The following is a 14247-nucleotide window of genomic DNA, read 5'->3' as shown; positions in this document are numbered from 1 at the left end:
TAGACAAGCAACTCAAATCCACCAAGGTACAAATTGAAGCTGCATGTGAGATTGTTTTGGCAAGTCTCAGTATAAGGGGTGGGCAGAATATGCTAATTGGATGGTTCTACAGCCCACAAGACTCATATCCTGACGTAACCGAAAACATCAGTTCACTTGTAAGTAAGTACCCCAGTCCTACTGTAACCATTGGTGGAGACTTTAATCATCCAACAATTAATTGGAAACATTACAGTTTTGTTAGTGGTGGGTATGATAAGACATCGTGTAAAACTTTACTAAATGCCTTCTCTCAAAACTACCTACAACAGGCAGTTAGGAAGGAAATATATTGGATCTAGTGGCAACAAATAGACATGATCTTTTTTGAAGATGTCCACATTGAAACTGGTATCAATGACTATAACAAGCAGAAAAATAGATATGTTCAGTAAATTAGATAAAAAATTGGTAGCGTCATATCTCAATGAGGAACTTGGAAGTTTAAGCACAGGGCAGAAGCATGTAGAGGAACTATGGCTCATGTTTTAAAGAACTGGTGGACATGCACTGGATAAAGCATATGGCCACAGAGCAAGAGATGCTGAATGAAATGCGTTTGGCTGTCAAGAGAGCCCAGTGAGATGCCTTCAATGACTACTATATCAGAGTATTGTTAAAAGACTTTCCACAAAATCCAAAGAAATTCTGCTCGTATGTGAAACTGTTGGTGACACAAAAGTTAGTTTTCAGTCACTCACAAAAGAGGCAGGAAATGAAACTGAGGGTAGCAATGCAAAAGCTGAAATGCTTACCTCTGTTTTCAAATGTTCCTTTACAAAGTAAAACCCAGAATTACCCTCAAATTAATCCTCGTACCACTGAAAAGGTGAGTGAAGTCAATGTTAGTGTCAGTGGTGTTGAGAAACAACTGAATTCATTAAAATTGAGATGATAATCCATATGCACACAAACTGATTAGAAGTCGCTTGCGAGGAATGGTGTCAAAAGCCCTCTGGAATTCTAAAAATATGTATTCAATTTCACATCCATTGTTGATAGCATTCATTACTGTGAATGGACAGCTAGTTGTCTTCAACTGAACTGAATCTGTTTGGCTATTTGCCAATAAATCATTTTCTTCGAAGTAATTCCTAATGCCTGAACACAGTATATGTTCCAAACTCCTTCTGCAAATTGATGTTATTGATATGAGTCTTTTTAACCATAATTATAAAGTTACACAAGGATTAGAAGTGTGTAGACCCTATGGATATTTTTATAATGTCTAATGCATAGTTTTTTTTCATTTTTAATAATTGCCTCCATATCACAACCATGTTTTATGTTATACGAATAAATTATGGATTTTTAACACATTTCAAAGTAAACTAAAAATATAATGTACTGCATTTTGATTGCTAGGGTTTATTTCCTTAAGTTTATTCTCAAATTTTGTTTCGGAATTAAGCAACTTTGTGGCATGTGAACGAGAATTGCTTCCCTGCTTGATCAGCCTAGTTTTCTGTTTTGTGTGCAATCTGAATATTTAATATTTCTGTACTTGGCAAATTTGTGACATACAAATGCAGTAATTATAAGAACCCTACCATTTTCATTAAAGAAAATCCATCGTAATACACCCCTCCACAATTTTTAAAACCTGTCTGTCTATAAATTGTGTGGAACCACAGATGGCTGTGCCCTTCCCCTTCTCAAAGAATATGGGGGAGGGGTGGTGGCAGGGAGTCAGGATGACCAGCTAGTATGCAGTACCAGGACTAATTCCAACACCCCCTCCCATTCTGTCCAGGCTCCTATTCTTTTATGCCTGCAAAGAGGTGTCATTGTCTGTGGAGGCATGGCAGCCCACTCTTCCTCGAGATCTGAAACTAGATAATGTAGTTTGTTGGGTGTTGGGTACGGGGGTCTGGAGCGAAGTTGGTGTTCGATCCTATCCCATAGGACCCATCTGTTTCAGGCTGGGACTGTAGGCAGGCAAGCCCATTTCAGGAATGTTATTGCCCATACACCTCTGACTCTGGTGCTTTGTCACACTGATACAATCATCGTCCCCAAATTATTCCTCTACTGTACACAGTACACAATGTTTTATATGCATTCATATCCTCCTTCATTTAGCATTTTCTTATGCGCTGTAAGGGGACCACCACAAAAAACATCCCCGTACTTCACTGTTTCTACCACACTTCATGGCAGGTAGCATTCACCACACTTTTAACTATTGCCACAGGGAATACTCTGATACTTGACTCCAAATCACTTGTTTCCAGGGGTGGTGTTCTTCATCACATCAAGCATTGCTCAGTTCTGACTACAGAAATGTATGGCTTATGATGAGCTGATCGACCATCACTGGGCTGCTGGTAGCACTTTGGAATTCACGAAAGATTCCTTCCATTGATTTTTTACAATTTTTTTTTTTTTTTTTTTTACAACCACCTTCCTCAATGCCTGAAAGTACCTATCTGTCAGTATACAGTGGTCTTGGTTTAGCCGTGGTTGTTCCTTCATGTTTCCACTTCACTATAACTCACCAACAGTTGACTTGGGCAGTTTGAGAAGGGTTGAAGTACTCCTGACAGATTTGAAGCTCAGGTGACATTCAATGCCTAGTCCACATTGGAGGTCACTGAGCTGTCTTCATAAGAAGAGGCCTGCAGCACTAATCGGTTACACAGCTGACTGACGCGGCTACTCACCGGGCCAGTGAGACCTGGAGCTGCCGCCGGCATCGATGCACGTCTCGGACACAGGCAGGAACACCTCCTCCCAGCCGCCCTTGTGGTACCGCCAGCCCTTGGACTTGAGGATCATGGTCCGCTGGGTGCCATACGCCACCAACAGACAGTACACCACGTGGTGCAGCTGGCAGCCGTAGCCACAGCCCTGTACAGGAATACACAGGTAGCAGGAGGGAGGTAATACAAGCAATAAAGGCAAATAAGCAACCACCATTCAATGAGAAAATTTCATGTTGTTGTGGTCTTGAATCAGAAAACTCATTTGATGCAGTTTTCTACACTAGTCTATCCTGTGTAACACTCTTCATAACTGCATCTGCAAACAACTAAAGTGCATGGCAGAGGGTACTTACCATGTACTACAGGTCAATGTTTCTTCCTATTCCATTCATGTATGTAGTGCTATTATTAGTACTATGATCAGTCTTGTCTTTGCAGTCGCTGGAGGAGTGATGTACTGGGGAGGGAAGATGAGGGTGGGGGCTGTAGCACATTCTGAGATATCTCACTTACATGGTGTGAAGAACCAGCATAAGTTGGCTTTCGCATGGTAATTTGCACCTGTTGTCAAATGTCTGCCAGTTCAATTTTTTCATCCTTTCCTTGATGCTCTCCTTAGTCCAACCACCATCCATCTGAACCTGCCTGTTGCAATCAAGTCTAAATGACCCTGACTAGGTGACCCTCCAGAATTTTTTACCTCACCCCAGTCCCACCACCACTCAGTTATGAGACTGCCTACCTGGAATGCTCCGAGTGAGTGACATGTGTGGTCACTACTCACTGTCTCAAATAAATGGCAGTACAAAGATGTAAACATACTGTGCAGTGCACGACATGAAGCTATTCGTGTCGCTCCATTGGATCACCTGTTCACTAATCCCGGTATTACTTTTGAATACGCCGTGGAAGCAGACAGTGATCAATGTTATTACTAATAGTTACTATTAATATCAGTCTTGATCACAGGTTATTTATTCTGGTAACTGGTTTTGACCACACCTGTGGTTATCTTCAGGCCTACAAGTCAAATACAAAGTCTGATCAGAGAGCTACATACATTAAAGAAAATTATATAAAATGATGAATTACCAAAATGCTGTAAGAGCAGGAGCCTCCTCCTGGTGGTAAATCACTGCTAGAGAAAGCAGTTTTATATATATATACTATATATAGTTATAATAGAGGGAAACATTCCACGTAGGAAAAATATATCTAAAAACAAAGATGATGTGACTTACCAAATGAAAGTGCTGGCAGGTCGACAGACACACAAACATACACACAAAATTCAAGCTTTCGCAACAAACTGTTGCCTCATCAGGAAAGAGGGAAGGAGAGGGAAAGACGAAAGGATGTGGGTTTTAAGGGAGAGGGTAAGGAGTCATTCCAATCCCGGGAGCGGAAAGACTTACCTTAGGGGGAAAAAAGGACGGGTATACACTCGCACACACAACATATCCATCCACACATATACAGACACAAGCAGACATATTTAAAGACAAAGAGTTTGCGCAGACATGTCAGTCAAGGCAGAAGTGCAGAGGCAAAGATGTTGTTGAATGACAGGTGAGGTATGAGTGGCGGCAACTTGAAATTAGCGGAGATTGAGGCCTGGTGGATAACGGGAAGAGAGGATATATTGAAGAGCAAGTTCCCATCTCCGGAGTTCGGATAGGTTGGTGTTAGTGGGAAGTATCCAGATAACCCGGACGGTGTAACACTGTGCCAAGATGTGCTGGCCGTGCACCAAGGCATGTTTAGCCACAGGGTGATCCTCATTACCAACAAACACTGTCTGCCTGTGTCCATTCATGCGAATGGACAGTTTGTTGCTGGTCATTCCCACATAGAATGCGTCACAGTGTAGGCAGGTCAGTTGGTAGATCACGTGGGTGCTTTCACACGTGGCTCTGCCTTTGATCGTGTACACCTTCCGGGTTACAGGACTGGAGTAGGTGGTGGTGGGAGGGTGCATGGGACAGGTTTTACACCGGTGGCGGTTACAAGGGTAGGGAAGGTGGTTTGGGGATTTCAGAGGGATGAACCAAGAGGTTACGAAGGTTAGGTGGACAGCGGAAAGACTCTTGGTGGAGTGGGGAGGATATCATGAAGGATGGATCTCATTTCGGGGCAGGATTTGAGGAAGTCATATCCCTGCTGGAGAGCCACATTCAGAGTCTGATCCAGTCCCGGGAAGTGGGGCACTTTTGTGGTTCTTCTGTGGGAGGTTCTGGGTTTGAGAGGATGAGGAAGTGGCTCTGGTTATTTGCTTCTGTACCAGGTCGGGAGGGTAGTTGCGGGATGCGAAAGCTGTTGTCAGGTTGTTGGTGTAATGCTTCAGGGATTCCGGACTGGAGCAGATTCGTTTGCCACGAAGACCTAGGCTGTAGGGAAGGGACCGTTTGATGTGGAATGGGTGGCAGCTGTTGTAATGGAGGTACTGTTGCTTGTTGGTGGGTTTGATGTGGACTGACGTGTGAAGCTGGCCATTGGACAGGTGGAGGTCAACATCAAGGAAAGTGGCATGGGATTTGGAGTAGGACCAGGTGAATCTGATGTAACCAAAGGAGTTGAGGTTGGAGAGGAAATTCTGGAGTTGTTCTTCACTGTGAGTCCAGATCATGAAGATGTCATCAATAAATCTGTACCAAACTTTGGGTTGGCAGGCCTGGGTAACCAAGAAGGCTTCCTCTAAGCGACCCATGAATAGGTTGGCGTACGAAGGGGCCATCCTGGTACCCATGGCTGTTCCCTTCAATTGTTGGTATGTCTGGTCTTCAAAAGTGAAGAAGTTGTGGGCAAACTTTAAATATGTCTGCTTGTGTCTGTATATGTGTGTGTGTGTGTGCGCGAGTGTATACCTGTCCTTTTTTCCCCCTAAGGTAAGTCTTTCCGCTCCCGGGATTGGAATGACTCCTCACCCTCTCCCTTAAAACCCACATCCTTTCGTCTTTCCCTCTCCTTCCCCTCTTTCCTGATGAGGCAACAGTTTGTTGCGAAAGCTTGAATTTTGTGTGTGTGTTTGTGTATCTATCGACCTGCCAGCACTTTCGTTCGGTAAGTCACATCATCTATAGATTATACGATAGATAATAATTAGTTCTTGCCAATGAAAACTGAGAAAGAAAGTAATAGTGAGGGCAGTGTACTTGTGCATATTCTTAAAATACTGCCTATGACACTCCTATATATATTGCAAATTTTGCATGTGGCAATATTAAATGGCACTGCTATGTTTTATTTTACATGCCAGTCTTATAAACAAAAATATAGTTAAAGTACAAAAAAATAGTACTAGAAGACTAAGGATGAAACAATGACAGTGTAAGGTACAGAATTAACAGGTACCTGTAAATATATATGTGTGAATGTGTGTGTGTGAGAGAGAGAGATATCAAGATTCTGAGGATGGTGGCATTGCGGTTGCTTCCTACTTGACTATTCGTTCTCTCTTACTGAGGTGTGCAGGAGAGTAAGGCTAAATGTCATTTAGTATAGAAGATAAGTCCACGACATTAGTGCCGTAAAGTAGCACTGACAGAGGAATATGACCGACTCTCAGGATCAGATGGCTTCTACCAAAGCAGAATTTTTGACTGTGGAGTATTAAGACAAAAATTAACTGATACAATTGCAAATATGCTCCATAAGAGCAAGAGTGATGCCTGGATAAAGTTTAATGCTGCAGACGACCCCCCCCCGCCCCCCAGATGAAAAACATACAAAATTCGTCAAATGCAAACAAAATGGTTGTTTTCTTGTTTATTCCACTTCCACCACAAGAAAACAATTGTGCTCCATCAAACAAAAACTTGGCACAGAGCAACATTCCTGTGACCCAAAAGGCACACTGTTTATGTATTCTTCTGGTCACGACAACTTGCAATAATGGACTGATTGCTGAGTTGTGTAGCTTATCATCCATTTCTGTAATTTTTTTGACAACTGTTGTGAATGTATCTTCATAACCGATCAGCATTTAGAGAACACACTTCATCCTCTCATCCAGTTTTCTTGTACTGTCATCACAGACTTGGTGATGCAGAGCTGGTTCGAGAACTTTTTCCACACAAGCGATCTATCAACCCACCATCACATTTTTCCATCGTACCCTTTGACTCTTGTGGTCTGTGATACACAATGTATACGAATCTTCCACGTGGGTGTCCCAAGCAGCTGCTAATAACTGTGATACATCCTGTATAGAATTCTTACAGCTGTGGTGGCTCTGACACACCAAGCCACAGCTTATGTTACTTGTTAGTTTTACAAAGAGACTAAAATTTTAAAAATTTACAGTAGTTTTGAAAAAGTGTTCTACGCGTATCCCAGTGCACGGAGACGGCGAGTTCACAGATGACATCATAGGACCTGCTGGAGAGTGTAAGGCGAGCACACGGAGCTCATTTCTGACCTCTAATGGAGAGTTATTACCTTAAACAAGTAAACTGTATGGTGAGTAAAGTTTCCTCTTTCCATTATTTGTACTGCATCATTTACTAATATGCAATTCTGATAAAATAATGCCAGGTAATTAAGCAGTTAATTATAAATGTGCCCTACAGTGCTTTGCAAGTTGAGCACCAGCCACGCACTTACTGACACCTCTACCCACCTTGTTGAGGGCACAGACGAGCTTGCGGGCAGTGTTGCAGTCCTGTGGGTTCTGCAGACTGTGCAGCCGCCTCTGGACCAGGTCACTCAGCTCGGCGGCTTCTCGCTCCCGCCACGCCTCGTAGCCGTCCACTCTGGCCAACTCGTCAATGTCCGACTGCAGGGACCTGTGTACGAAGGATAAAGTTACGCACTGAAAAAAGTTAATGCTGCACAAAAAAAACACCTCAGGAATAGGATGTATCAAAGTTGTTTTGGAACATATACAAACATCTGTTACATGAATCTCTTTACTGTGCTGCCTGTTTAAACTACAGGAGCATCATTGGGTCTCATCACCTTAACATACACAATACAAATCATAAATGAGGAAACATACAAGATGTAGCAGCCAAAACATATACAGAAGTAATAAATATACCGAGGTGTGGTTTTCTTTAAGTTATAACAGACAATGTGGTGATTTTTTCTGATGTACAAGAAATCTGTAATGTTTCTTGCTGCCAAATTATGACAGTAACTTTGTTGTTTTAAAATGGAACTATGATTTTTTTTTCTGTGGCTCAAAAGGGGACTTCAACAACATAATGTATGGAACTTTGTAACAACACAGCATCATTTGCCCTAGTGGTCCAAATGTAAGCAGACGCTTAATTTGGGCTAGTCCATGTGCATATTGTTATGGCATTTATATCAGGAGCTCAGAATATTGTTAAATTTCTTCTGGATTTGTGAAGGGCTGTAGTTATCTGGATGAAACTGGCAGGCTATCAATCATGTTGGTACCACACACATGGACTGCCTTATGTCAAGTGCGACGTTTCCCAATAACCGCCAAAACAGTTTTGCTGAGAGAAGCATTTATAATTGCTATCAACAAAACAGGGACCAATGATATGAATCCTAGAAAGCCTGCACAGCACATTAGGTGACTGAGGTCATTGTTCATCTATTTCTTTCAGCTAATGTGGATTTTCAACTCACCAATAGTGCATATAGTGAAAATCTATTTGCTCATGATCTGTAAACGATACTTCATCTGTAAACAAAAACAAAAAAATGTGGAAAGGGTGAAATGTCTCGCATGCATTCGCAGAACACTCCTTTGGCTGATCCCACTCACCCACTGGAGCCGACTTCTAGTGATGTGTGAATTTTGTGTTACTGCGGGTATGCAAAGTTACATTTCTCTCATACATTGATGTTCTTACTTCAAGGCTTCATGTTTCCAATTTCTTGAATTTTTTAATAATGTTTGCAACTGCAGATGATAAGAGTTTCACGCAATCACGACATATTTCAATATATAACTGCACCGCTCCTCGAACAGTTAGGTGATACTGATCATGATGCTGCTGTCTTGATCGAATAGTAACATGTTCCACCTATGTTTTACAGTTGAAGTCCTATTCAATGGCTCTTTCCAGTGTCACAGCAGTTAAGTACACAGTTTCACTAAAAAAAGAAAAAGAAGGAGGGTGTCATAATTTGGCAATTATAAACATTAAAAATTACTTGACAGTTAGATACTTCACCACACTCCCTGCTATAACTTAATGCAATTCATTCACTCATTTTTTATACATTTTGGATGGGCTGTCTTAGCTGTCTCGCCCTGCACTACTCTGAGGAAAAATACACAACATTAAAAACTGTTGTTGATTTTTTTTTCTCTTCTGGGCTACTACTTTGCCAAATGAAGAAAAACATTAACCTTCAACCAACACACTGAGAAACTCCACATTTGGACACAATTTTCTCCCTCAGATGTCTCACACAACGCAACAAGAGCCTGTTTTATACGAGCGAGCACTGAGAAGATATAGGGGAACAAAAACACACACCTCATCATAAAGAACCAGAAATCATATAGGAACTTGGCAAACACAGGTTGACAGAGTGGGCTGTCTTCACTACATGAAGTTTGAGCAGTTAACAGAAAGAGTGGTTGATGGCTCTAGAGACAGTGTCATTTGTAACATGGCCGCCTCTTCCTCCTAGCTCATGAATGCACACAAGAACTTCTAAAGGGAACTGATATATTTCCCAAGTGATAGCTGTAACAACATAAATTGCTTAAAGACCAGTTCAGCTAGGAATACATTCCATACTTAAAATATTTTATAAAGAGTAAAGCTGGTTTTTTGAAAAACTGTAGCTCTTCCTACCTCATTATGAAGTGCATCAAATACACGTATTGTTCCTCTTTGTTGATTACACATGCGAGGAGTTCTCCAAATCAAGAGCATAAGAGGAATACGGCAACCATATTGTACAAAAAATACTTTTATTATACATTTTATGACGGTGGTGGCACACAGCTCATAAGCATTTGAAATATGTCACTGTTCTACTACCAAGAGATCATCATCAGGTATCCTGTATACTGAGGGAAAGACCACATGAAATCCATTTCATATTTAACTGTCAATACAATGCTAGCTGATGTAGTGTTTCTGTTATATTGTACAACATTCAGTCAATTCATATTAGTTGTACACTATGCAACTGTTGTTTTATTACATTGAATTAATTTTCACTGTGTGTGCATTTTACCATTAATAACTTACTGTGCATGTAACTATATTCCTATGTATTATCAGGCAACACATTATATATTCACGATGTTTAATTTTTTTCCACAATGAATTAGAACCTAAATGTTAATGTAAATACTTCATCAAGTCAGCGATGTACTACACATAAAAATGTAGCTTTCATGCACTCCTCTTAAATAAAAACTGAAGAGTGTTGTTTCCTCAAGGCCACGGTGGAGGGGAAAAAAACACATTGGTGTACAAAATGTACAGAGCAGAAAATTCAAATGGACGAGTTGCTACTTATTAGCACTTCACTGCTGTTAACATTAATGTTGTTATGTACACGTAATATGATATTGCATACAATGTATAGATCACTTAAGTTTTTATACAAACTGTCATTAATGCTTTGAGTTTCATATGATACACAACACATATAAGTGGTATGATACTGGACACTGGGACTGTAAATACTTGTGGTATGCAAAACCCTCTGTATAATTTTTGGCTCAACTTGTGAACATAACTTAGCTGTGTAGTCACTGGTATACAGAATGTCTCTGCACCAAATGTTGGAATTAATGTTCATTCTATATACACTAACAGTGTTTGGTACATTTTTTATTTGACAATGTAATCAGACGCATTAGTTTATGTACTTTTAATTTCACTGACTCATGATGAATTTTATGCTGAGTGATACCATAGGGTAATTACTGCTGTGTAAGCTGTTTAAATTACTTTGTGTTAATATGTGACATCTTAATATGTGAATTATCACAAGCATGTACACCAGGTAGCATTATATTGACAGTGAAATATTGAAATGTGTTCCTCAGGTTTCCTCCCTGCATACACTGGATACCTGGCGGTCTAAGGATTAAAACTGGTTGTAATAAATGCATATTTCTCAGCAGCTCTTGGTGCTGGAACTATGACATTTTTTAAAAACATTTATGATATCCCCGTTTCTGTTTCGAGTTCAATACACCACCCAATGTTGACTGTCAAAGACATCAAAACCAATAACAATAGCATTTGTGTAACCTGGGGCTGAAATAAACAATGAAATAGGCTGAAATAATTTTAACAGCAGCAGTTGCAGAATGAGTGTGACAGTTTATCCACATCCACACTCTGTGTAGCACTATGGAGTGCATGGGAAGGGTATTTCTCACTGTACCAAATACTGGTGTTCCTTTCCATTCCATTTGCATATGGTGAATGGGAAGAATGCTTAAATGCCTCTGTAACTTACTTGCATATTATCCTCTAAAACTGCTACAATATTATGAAAAGGAAAGTTGCTAACTCACCATACAGATGAGTCGCAGATAGGCACAAGAAGAAGACTGTCACAATATAAGCTTTTGGCCACCAATGCCTTTGTCGACACACATGCGCACCAATATTTTGACATTTGAATTCCTCGTCACTTTTATTGAACATTTATGACAATTTAAACCCTTAATGGCTGAGGCTGTACCAACGAGAAAAATCAAGAAGTTGGTGAAAGAATATCCCGGACAGCTGGCAGCAGTGTTGCCAGATATGTGCAAATGGCTACAGGGGAAAACAATAGCCATCTACAGAGCTGAGATACCTCATTGTTATTTCCATATACACATACACAAAATAGCATTACATGACTGGGTGAAGAAGATGCATGAAAGAGCAACACTGAGCCCACTGCAACTGTCAGGGACCTTCTTTCACTGACTTTGTTGCAGCAAGATTACACAACCAATGATGCTGGTCGTCAGATGTCATCAATAGCAATACATTATCCAATAACAGGTAATCAAGTAGCTTTAACTCCATCCCTCAGTTGTTTCAACAGGGAGACAGCACAAGATCCCAAGCATAATTTAAGCAAATACCTACATATCTATTTATAAAACATGTAGGTTAAACAGACTTTTTTTTTTTTTTTTTTTTGCTGCATTCAGCATCTCAACACATGCAATATATTATGAGACGTGCACGAGTTTTGATACAATCAGTCAAAAATAATAGGACAAAGGACAGAAAGAGGACATTTAAACTGTATGTGACATGTTACGATGTACATTTATGAAGTAAGTATGTCTGACACATGTGGTCTCAGCTTGTACACAAACGAAATATCAAAAGTCAGCTTACTTATATGAAACATGCTACAGTAAACAAGTGTCCCAGCAACTTCTACACAACTGCGCAAAAGACAAACAGAACAGTGACATTTTTCCCCCACCAAAAATATAGAAAACTGTGAAACCAACAAAGAACATCTCCTGTATTCTGGCATCCCCCCCCCCCCCCAATTTGTTCATACGCTATGCTGTCACCTGTGGTGCTCATGGGCCATGTCGAGGACGTGTCCCACATGGTCTGCTAACTGCTGCTGCCGCTCACCACCCAGCGCATTGCCCATCTCGGCCAGCTGCTTCTGCAGGTGCCGTAGCTCCGCTGACACGTAGTACCACATCTCCTGAGAGCCCTGTGCCACACGCCTCCGTGCCACCTCGTATCGCTGCTCCGGCTCGTCGTGCTGCTCTGGGGGCAAAATGTTACGTGTTGCTATCAAAACTGTTTTTGGTCAAATGACACAGAGATTCAGTTTTTCTGAAAGCATGTATGGAAACCTCACAAGCTCAGGCTAAATATAATGCAACAAAATGTGAGGTTTGGTTTGGCATTTAGATCTTACCACAACATAAAGCCACTAGCAACCAATCACAAATAAATAAATGACATCAGTCAATAGTGAATTATTGCAAATCAAAATTGGACAATAACTCAAAAAATGGCTCTGAGCACTATGGGACTCAACTGCTGTGGTCATCAGTCCCCTAGAACGTAGAACTACTTAAACCTAACGAACCTAAGGACATCACACACATCCATGCCCGAGGCAGGATTCGAACCTGCGACCGTAGCAGTTGCACGGTTCCGGACTGCGCGCCTAGAACCGCGAGACCACCGCGGCCGGCCTGGACAATAACTGTTAGGATTCTTCATTAAGATAAAAAATGTGACACTGTCAATGGTTGGCTAATTAGACTGAACATGGCGGCAAAGACTACGAATATCAGTCTGTGCTGTATTAAAATGTGTGTGTCAGAGTTTCGAAACAGTGTACACTACAATGCAGGGTAGAGGATTCAGTCTGGATACAATATCCTGGGCTGTGGCTCAGCCATTTCTCTGCAATAAAGTTTGTACAGTAGGGATTAGGTATTACTGGGATTAGGATACAAGCCATGCTTGGATAACTCAGTCAGGAAGAGCAAAACATACCAATGGTCAGGTCCCATGTTGGAGACCCAGTTTGGCAGACAGTTCCAATTTGCCAAGAAGTTCTTCACTCTTAACATTTTGTGTAGGAGTTGTTAAAAATAAACAAACAAATGTTTGGCATGTTTCATACTTTAATAGCAATTATAAAAATGAAAAAGAGCTTAATTCACAGCGTTCCCTGAAATTAGCAACGGGTGCTGTACCAATATGCACATCAATGTGTTCCTGAAGTACACTAGCAATCTGCTAGTCATGGCACACCATCACTAGGTACCATGTTAGTAAACCCCCCCAAGCTAGGCAGCTGGAAGGAGGTATGATATGGTCAGGTAGTTTCCTGGATTCCTGCATATCGTCATCAACTTCCACAAACTCCTGCTCTACAAGTAATATGTCGTGTACAGTGACAAATGACTAGAGTCAACTCAGGTCTTTCAATGTATAAGGATAAGATGTGGTAAAGTAAAGAACAACTTATTATGTGAAAAACTTTACCATTACAAGGCTAAGAATGCATTACAAATAAAGTAGAAGCTTCAGGTGTCTTAATGGTAAACTTTACAGGAATTTAAAAATATGGTATATACAGCAACCTTGACAAAATGTTACAGAACCAGTTGTTCCTAGCCTATTTTACATATATAAAATACAGGTGCACATGAAAGACAAAGAAACCCCTTTTTTTGTCAGTTACCCAACAATACAATATTTTTCTATTGACTGAATTTCCCCGCACAGCAAAGTTCAAGAGATGATGCGCATATTTAAAGAACAAAATACATGTATCATTTGGAACAAATTACACCTATATTCCAAACTAAGCATGGGAACAAAAGAGAGAGAAAAATGGCAATAAATACAGGCAGACATACACAATCAATACATCATAACATGCTGCATAGCCAGATAAGGAATTAAACTGGCTGTGTCCGGGAGTATTACACTTGAAATTACCACTTTTGCCCTTCCAGATTTAAATTTTCTATAGTCTTACATTATTTAAATAGTGTCAACTGAAATCATTTACAATATTTGCTGCACTAGCCGTTAAACTGCACATTACAAAA

The 14247-nt window shown here is 40.6% G+C and overlaps 1 protein-coding gene across 1 annotated transcript in view; it reads right to left on the bottom strand.

Moving 5' to 3' along the window:
- The window catches only part of LOC126210436 (alpha-(1,6)-fucosyltransferase), a 190040-nt gene that overhangs the window by 65952 nt on the left and 109841 nt on the right, over nucleotides 1–14247 (bottom strand). The window contains exons 5-7 of the mRNA XM_049939671.1: nucleotides 12229–12436; nucleotides 7363–7528; nucleotides 2703–2889 (exon numbers count right to left, since the gene is read on the bottom strand). Of these exons, the coding sequence (XP_049795628.1) occupies nucleotides 2703–2889; nucleotides 7363–7528; nucleotides 12229–12436 (561 nt within the window). The remainder of the gene's footprint in view (nucleotides 1–2702; nucleotides 2890–7362; nucleotides 7529–12228; nucleotides 12437–14247) is intronic.

The sequence above is a fragment of the Schistocerca nitens genome, chromosome 10, assembly GCF_023898315.1.
Source record: "Schistocerca nitens isolate TAMUIC-IGC-003100 chromosome 10, iqSchNite1.1, whole genome shotgun sequence".
In the NCBI taxonomy this organism is placed as follows: Eukaryota; Metazoa; Arthropoda; class Insecta; order Orthoptera; family Acrididae; genus Schistocerca; species Schistocerca nitens.
The sequence above is the reverse complement of the archived record's forward strand: the minus strand, read 5'-3'. Positions and strand labels throughout refer to the sequence as shown.